At 52.9% G+C, this 8,613-nt stretch overlaps 1 protein-coding gene across 1 annotated transcript; it reads left to right on the top strand.

Moving 5' to 3' along the window:
• The first annotated feature begins 5,548 nt into the window (after positions 1-5,548).
• Positions 5,549-8,072, top strand: TMEM270 (transmembrane protein 270). Its single transcript, XM_059037272.1, is given in 6 exon segments — positions 5,549-5,584; positions 5,586-5,621; positions 7,226-7,462; positions 7,464-7,640; positions 7,783-7,873; positions 7,876-8,072. Coding segments are annotated over 6 exon segments (774 nt in total).
• The last annotated feature ends 541 nt before the right edge of the window (positions 8,073-8,613 follow it).

Below are 8,613 nucleotides of genomic sequence, written 5' to 3'. Positions count from 1 at the left end.
GTCCCGGCCTTCGGAGGTGGCTTGACATGAAGGTCAGGAGGGAAGGTGATGGGGTGACTCTGACTCTGGGGTTTCTGGCCCGTGGGACGGCACGGCTGGGACTGCCCTTCCCTGAGCTAGGTTAGGAGGAGGTCCTGTGTTGGTTTTACACTCCAGGGGCGATCTCTGACCTCTGTTACTAGATTTCCAGCCCTTTGTGTTCCTCCCTCCTGTGGTCTGAGAGCCGCAGAGAAGCCTTGCTATAATCTAGCTTGGAGAGGAAGATGAGGGCCCTGGTGAGGGTGGGGGACAGTTGATTGGAGCTGAGACTGAGGTCCGGGCCTGGCATCCTAAAGGAGCTTGAGAGGTACCTTGAGGGGCAGCCCTGGGGGCAGTGGGGCAGAATGAGGTCTCCAGCTCCTGCCTGGACCACATGGTCCAGGGAGTTTGGTCAAGATGATGTAAATGATGATCAACTCAGCCTTAGTGACAGTGGAATTCTGGGTATGGTGATGCCAAGTGTTAAAAAATCAAAAGTCAGCTAAGTAAATTGGAGATCTAATTGGCCTTATTCAAAAATTCATGAGTAGGGCAGCATCCCACCTAGCAAGTAGAAAGGTGCTCTGAAGAGCTGTACAAAATGGAAGGCTTTTACAGGCAGAAGGAGGGCGGGGCAAGAAAGTATAGACAGTGGATTAATTTAGGCAGGGTCATCTTCCCTTAGGGGAAGGCAGGGGGTCTTAGGCAGATTACCTCACTGGTGTTGACCAGGTAATTCCAGACTAATTGGTGTAAAACACCACTCCTGAGAGAGGCTGAAATTGCAATTAGGTTAGGTATTAAGTCTTGGTGGGGCTTAGCACAAGTGACTCCATTTTGGGCCTGTTGTTTCTTTCTAACAACTCCCCCCCTTTGATCAAACTCTCAATATAACTGAGAGATGTGATCAAAATTTTAAGCGTTAGTACCACTCACCTACTGCTCTGTAGTTCTCAGTTTTTGGTGATGCTGCTTTGTTGCTGAATCTGTGTAGTATTCACAGTTTGCACAACTCCAGACTCACAATTTTTTAGTCAATCATTCTCTTCGTTCCTTTTTTGAGGTCCAGTCTTAGGGAGATTTGCTTGGTGATTAGCAGCTGTAAATATGCATTTAAAGCTTTAGAGAGAATGAAATGCACCAGGGATATTATTATAACTATAAGCGGGATAATTCCCAATGTTAAGAGTGCACTTGGGAGCCATGGGTCTCCAAGACCCAAACCAATCAAAATCAAATCAATCAAAGAAAGACCCCATTGAAGGAGCCGAATCGTTTGCTCAGTGATCGTATGTAATTGAGTTTCAGCTTCCCCAGAAGTGTTCATTTTAGGTACAGCAGGTGGTGTTGGCCACAGAACAGCTCAGCTAAAAGATAATCCTGTTAGAAAGAACAACTTTGGCCAGAGAGTTTAAGGATCTTTGCTGGGTAGGTAGTGTCTTAGCAACGGAATCAGCAATGTTTCAAGAGTTAAGGAGAGGTTTCTGATCATACTCCCATTGGATTTACTCCTAAGCCAGGGGTCATTCAGGTTTTTAGTGCATATGGGGTGAGAATCTTCTAGCCTGAAATAAAAAATTGTTCTAAATTCCAGAGCTTACACCCCCTAGCAATGGCCTCGGATGTATGGGTGATGACATTATCTTTCCAGGCCAATACCAGGGTAAAGGAGAGGAAGAAGAGAGAGTTTCATGTTTAGTTAAAGTATAAAATCTTGATCCAGTGTCCTGAGTGGAAACAGTCTACTTTGATGTTAGCTACTTCTCTTCCTAGCCAATTTGATTTGGACGTTCTCCAGTGTTTGCACAGGACCCACCAATTTTTGCAACTTTTTGGCTTCTAAGATTCCTGTTAGCAATAGTCTTTACTGAACCCAGTCCAGCTCAAGTTGGACCCAGTCCAACTCCAGCTGGTAACCACCAACAATTCCTGGGGAACTTTGGACTTGGGGAAAGCATTGAACCAGCAGACCTCAGCAAATGAAGACGGCAGTCTGATTCCAAACAAATGGGGAACTACTGTAGCCATGGCAGTTCCCAATGTGGAATTTGCAGAAAGATCCCAAACAAATGGGAAACTGCAGAGTAAATCACCAGCAGTTCTCAACATAGAATCTGGGGACAGAATCAAAGGCTGGGGTTTCCAAACAAATGGGGAACTAACTGGAAAGCCAATTAGACCAGGAGCTTGACGCAAAGAGGGCAGAGCTCACAGTCATGAGGAACTTCCCCTGGCTTCAGAAATGGTGAGAAAGACAGTGAACTCAAAAAGGGGTGTGTGGGTACCACACTTGTCTTTCTCATTGTCCCCCAAAGCCATCAGAAGTTCACTTTGGATCCCACCACTGCCAGCAAATCTGTTAAAAGCCAAAATTCAACTGAGTACATTTGAAGATCTAATTGGCTTTATTCAATAATTCATGAACAGTCAGTATCCCATCCAGCAAGTAGAAAAGTGCTCTGAGGAGCTATACAAAAGGGAAGGCTTTTATAGGCAGAAGGAGGGCGGGACAAGGAAATTAGGAAGGTGGATTATTTCGAGCCAGGTCACCTTCCCATAGAGGAAGGCAGGGGGTCTTAGGCAGATTACCTCATTAGTGCTGACTAGGAAATTCCAGATGGATTGGCTTAAGCTTCCACTCCTGGGGGCTGAAATTGCAATTAGGATAAATATTTAAGTCCTGGAGGGGCTTAGCACAAGTGACTCCATTTGGGGCCTGTTGTTTCTTTCTAACAGGGGTCATGGTGGGAGGCAAGACAAAGAGGGGAGGAGAGACGGGATGGAAAACAAATTGCAAATGCTAGTTTCAGCCCCCATCATCTCACTCCCAGCAATCAGGCTCTTCCCCAAACCTGCTCCTCCTCCTACCCCCACCTTAGTGGGCAGTACCTCCATCTACCCTTTGCCCAAGCCTTCTGAGGAGGAACCCCTGACCCCTGCCTTGATTTTTTTTTTTTTTTTAAATTAATTAATTAATTTATTTATTTTTGGCTGTGTTGGGTCTTTGTTTCTGTGCGAGGGCTTTCTCTAGTTGTGGCAAGCGGGGGCCACTCTTCATCGCGGTGCGCGGGCCTCTCGCTATCGCGGCCTCTGTTGTTGCGGAGCATAGGCTCCAGACGCGCAGGCTCAGCAGTTGTGGCTCACGGGCCCGGTTGCTCCGTGGCATGTGGGATCTTCCCGGACCGGGGCACGAACCCACGTCCCCTGCATTGGCAGGCAGATTCTCAACCACTGCGCCACCAGGGAAGCCCCCCTGCCTTGCTTTACCTCTCTTTCCTCAAACTTCTGTTGGGAAACAATTCCCCACAGGTCTCCTGTGTTTCTGCAGAGGAATTGGTTGCGTTTTGTTCTCGGTGATCTGTTCCAGCATGCCTTGGAATATGTAACTTCTTCTCAAAGCACAGGCATGGTCCAGCATGATAAAGATAATGTCTCTCTCAGGAGCAAAGGGCAGGCTTGCTTATTGCCCAGCAGAAAAGATTGGGGTTCCCTAAGCTCAGGGTTTCTCTTCTGTAATTCACCCACTCAGTGTACAGGTACCATCTGCCCCTTTTCATGTCACCCTGTGGGATTTGGGACTCAAAGAGCCAAAGCAAAATACTTATACTCCAGTTTTCTGCTAGTGCTGTAATACATTGTCCATCCTCTCTGACCCGTGAGTCTTGTGCCTTCTACCAGCATCCAAGAAACCCCAGCAGGCTGACTGGTAGCTTGCAAGGAGGGTACAATCTTGGACCTTTCACCATCCTTGACAGCTTCTAACTCTGTCAGTTCCACCTTCCACACGTTTCTGGCATCTGTCCACTTCAGCCCCCGTTCTGGCTGCCATCATCTTGTGCCTGGAGGGCTTATTGTTGTGGGTTCCTATCAGATCTCCCCCTTTCCCCCCAAGAGCCCTTCTCTGCCCTAGTTCTAGCCTCCTCATGCAGCTGGAGGGACCATTGTAAAGCCCCCATTGATGTCCAGTGCCTTGCTGCCTTGGCTCTTCGATGGCTCCTGTCATTTGATAGAATATTCTATGACCCATGTGGTCCTTGCCGACCTCTCCACCTACCTCGTGCTCCTCCCCACCTCCTACTTTTTTTTTTTTTTTTTTTTTGCGGTATGCGGGCCTCTCACCGAGGCGCAGGCGGTATGTGGGATCTTCCCGGAAGGGGCACGAACCCGCGTCCGCTGCATCGGCAGGCGGATTCTTAACCACTGCGCCACCAGGGAAGCCCCGCCACCTCCTACTTTATGCTCTAGTAATACTGAATTGGTGGAATCATGCTGTTCCCTCTGCGTGGACCATCCTTCATACTTTCTTCTCTGGAAAACTCCTACCCATCCTTCAAAATTTAGCTCAAGGTGACCTTTCTGAAGCCTCAGCGACCCCTCAGGGACATAGTGTTGGAGACATAGAGGGTGGGTAGGGGAGGGGCAAGGGCAGAGGACAGAGTGGAGGGACTTTGCTCGCTGCACCCCTGCTGTTGCCCCGTGGGGAGGAAACAAATGGGTGAACATGGCTTGCCCTGGGCAAAGGGTGTCTTTGACCTTCCAGGGACTCAGTACGGCAGGTTGCCATGTATGGCTGGGCGGGTCGTATCCTGCACACGGGTCCTCGCCGAGGAGGGCAGTGAGGCTGAAATCACACTGTGCGCCAGGGCAGAGGGGTCCTCTGCCCACAGAGCCCTGCACTCACAGGACCCTGCCACCAGAGGGCGTCTTTAAAAAATTTCTAAAAGGTGTGAGAGCCTCATCTTGCAGCATCTTGGGGCATCTGCTGGGACCCAGACAGGAAAACAATGCAGGAAACGCTGTGATCAAGGTTCTGGATTCTCCCAGGTTTCTAAGCCTTTGACTCTGATCCATGGCTCCAGAAACCTCTCTGAGATGCTCCAGGCAGCCTGTGGCCCTGAGGGGTTTCACTCAGCCAAGTGCCCCCTTTCCCTCTGAGAATGCCTCTCTCCAGGATCCTCTGAGGCCTCTTGCGGGCACATTTTCTCTCTCCTTCCCTCCTCTAACTGAATCTCAGACCCCACTGACACATCACTAACATCGTAGAATAAAGGTCACAGCCGCACTTCTCCGCTTCTGTGACTGGGGACCAACCTTTAGCAAAATGCGAGAAGGATGGATGCGGGGAGGGTTAGGTAGGAGATTTCAGATTTGGGTGGCTGAGGCTTGCATCTGCCTCCAGACATTTTGTCACCTGAGGCCCTGGGGGTGAAGATTTCTATATCCCAGGCCTTTGCTCCTTCGGGATTTGGAAGGACGTGGGAAGGCACAGCGCCCTTACGCTGCCTTGGCCGCCCGTGCTGGGTGGATGGGAGGTTCGTGGAGTTGATGTCCCCGGGAGCAGTCTCCAGTTAGGAAGTCGACAGGATGTGGAAGACAAATACCCCAGTTTCCGTTCAGCAATGGGACGGGAGGCAGGTAAAGGATAGCCTTTTACGGCAGCTGGGTCCCTATGGTAACTTGGCCCCCACCCTGCAGTATCTGTGAGGTCACCCTGCCTCTCCCACCTGGAGGAGGGGTAGGAGGGACAGACATGGAGGCCGTCCCTCGGGTCAGATCCAGCCTCTTGGGGGACTCTGCTGGTGGTGGTGAAGCTCTCTGCCCTGGTGAGTGGGGTTTGGGGAGCAGGGGGCGGGGGCCACCTCAGAGCTGCTGGATTCCGCAGGTGAAACAAGGTGGCTGCCTCCCTCCCGGAGTAATCCGACAGTTCTCAGAAGCCCCACCCGCGAGCCACAGTGCTGGACTTTTCTGTATAGCGGGTCACTCCTGTGGGTTGAGCATTGCCCTTCCCATCTGCCTTTTTCAGGCATGCAAATGCTGACCACTGGGGTCACGTCTCCAAATCACAACCCCTCAGTGGGCTGAGTTATCAGAAGAGGGTGCCCTGGGTCTGCTCCTGTGGCAGAGAAAGGGGAGATTACCCAGGGCAGTAGAGAGACAGACATGGTTGGATTGGAATCTCAGCTACTCGACTCTTCAGCTGTGTGACTTGGAGCAAATTGTTCCACCTCTTTGAGCCTCTGTCTCCTCTCCTGTAGCCTATCTTCTAGGATCATGTGGGATATAACAGGGTTCTCTCCTTCCTGGTTTCTACCTCACGAGCTGAGGGGTGGAGGTGCAGCCCCTGTTTTCTGTTTCCATCTTAATTCCTCTCCTAGCTGGACCCCTGGACCTCCTTCCTTTCTCAGCATTGCTCCACCCCCTTGGCTCTGCTGATCCCGCCCCTAGTGGGGCACACAGCCAATCCCGGATGACTGCCTTCCACACTGTCCCCTAGGGCTCCAGGTGGTCCTCTGGACCGGGACACGTGGGGTCCGGATTGGTGGGTTGGCGATGCTTTGGGGCTAGAGGATTTAGGGTTCTGAAGAGGGGCTGTTCAGCTCCAGGACTCAAGTGAGTCTCATTTCCAGCCTCTTTCCCCATCCAGGCCCACTCTTTCTCCCAGTGGATGGGAGACATCACATCGACCTTTTCACCCAGGACAGGAATCCGGACATCTTCTTGGGTTACCCCCCCCCACCCCACCCCTCACAGTAGGCCAGGCATTCATTCTGTCACTGTCCGTGTGCCTCACATCTGTCTACCCTTAATGGCACTGCCTTTGTCCCCAGCTGCCCTCATGACACCAAGAGGCAACTGATAGGAAGGAATCTCCCAGGTGCCTGGGAGAAGGAAAAGCCCTGGGTTCAAATCCTGCAGGATTAGAGGGCTGAGGGCGACCATCCTTCCTTATATAATAATAATGATGATGATTACAGTAATCAATCAACCTCCTTCTGTCTGGAGGTTTGTAAATAACCACTGAAACCCAAAGGAAAGGGAATTCCTCGGTGGTCCAGTGGTTAGGACTCAGCGCTTTCACTGCCAGCAGCCTGGGTTCGAGCCCTGGTCAGGGAACTAAGAGCCCGCAAGCCGCCTAGTGCTACAAAAACAAAATGCAAAACACAAAACAAACAAACAAACAAAACCAGCCCAAAGGAAAGAAAATTGAATATAATATGAAACACCTCTAAAGCTCCCTCCTGAGAATGGAGTCCTTCCAAGTGACAGATAAAGATCATTCTTGCGGGGTGTTGGGGGGGAATTGAGGGGGGAGGGCCTGGCCCAGGGCGGCCTGGCATCCCCACCCCCACAATAAAACCTGGGACAGGGAGGGCTCCTGCCCCAGGGGAATGGCAACAGGTGATGACGTCTCCTCCTCCTCCTGTAGCTGGCCCAGAGCTGGGCCCACGTCTGCGGTTTCCTGCCCCTCAAGATCACCCTCTTTAACCACTGGCTGTCAGGGCTGACCCAGGAGGCCCAGGGGTCCCACCCACCTGCCAAGATCTCAGCCTGCCCCGTGGGCTGGGTTCTACAGGCTGGGCTGACACTGATAGAAGTCCCCGTGTGGCTGGTGCGGCGGGCGCCCAGGCTGGCGTGGGCAGGCGTGCTAGGCTGTGCCCGGGCCTCGGGGCCTGGCCCCGAAGCGGCTGGGTGCCTGGGAGCAGCTGGGCCTCTCTGTGGCCACCTGGACAGACCTGCTCTTGTCGTGTCTGCACAGCCTGGCTGCCGGGCTGCTGCTACTGCTGACCTGGAGACTGTGCCAGAAAGCCCACTGCTGCAGCCTGGGCCGGCTGCCCGGGAAGGTGGGTGGGGTGGGTGTGGGACAGGCTGGGGAGGGCGGGCCCGGGGCACCGGGCCTGGGCTGGGGGGCGCAGAGGCTGGCAGCAGGTAGTACGGCGTGTGAGCTCCTGGTGGTCACCTGCCCATCCACCTGCCCCCCCCCAGGCTCTGCTGGAGAACCGCGTGGTTCCGAGGACACTGGCGCTGCTGAAGCGTCTGCACTGGGGTGTGGAGGGCATGGCAGCGCTCACCTCCTGGCCTACCTTGTCACCTGGACCACCTGCCTCACCTCCCTCCTGCTGCAGGCGGCCTTTGAGCACACAGCCCAGCCGGCCCAGGCCCGGGAAGGTGAGCCCCAGAAGGCCTCGGGGCTCTGGTCTGAGTCCCCACTCCCTGAGCCCCCGGGCCCCGAGGCTGGGCCAGTTCTGCCAGAGCCTGGAGCTCCTGTAGAATAAATGTGTCCCCATCTGGCTCTCCTGTCTGATCTGGCCTAGGGTCTCACTCTCTGTCCCTCTTCCATACTGGGCTGGGGGTGTGTGTGTATGTGTGTGTGTGTGTGTGTGTGTGTGTGTGTGTGTGTGTGTGTGTGTGTGGCGGGGGGGTGCATGCATGTCCTAGGGCTGCCTCTGGGAAGGAAATGACCTCCTGTGAGCACCTGATATGTGCCAGGTAACCCTTGCCAGGTAACCCTTGCAGGTAACCCTTGTAAAACCTTGCAGACACTTTCCACACATAATTTTGTTTAAACCACTTACCAGCACAGGCATCCAGATGAGAAAATCGAGCCTCAGAGTGTTGAACCTTCCCAAGGTCCCAGAGTAAGTCAGGGGGAGAGCCAGCACTGGACCCTAGGTTTTTAAAAAATCTCCTAGAACCCCTAACTTTATCGAGGTCCATGTCCCTGCTTCTCAAGACTTGGTGCCCAAGGCTTTAGGGATGATGGGTAGTTAGAGACTCTGGCCTCTGGGGGGTGCCAGGGCCTCACATTTCAGAGAT

Source organism: Kogia breviceps, chromosome 14 (assembly GCF_026419965.1).
Source record: "Kogia breviceps isolate mKogBre1 chromosome 14, mKogBre1 haplotype 1, whole genome shotgun sequence".
Lineage (NCBI taxonomy): Eukaryota > Metazoa > Chordata > Mammalia > Artiodactyla > Physeteridae > Kogia > Kogia breviceps.
Note: the sequence above shows the minus strand (reverse complement) of the source record. Positions and strands in the feature narration are given on the sequence as shown.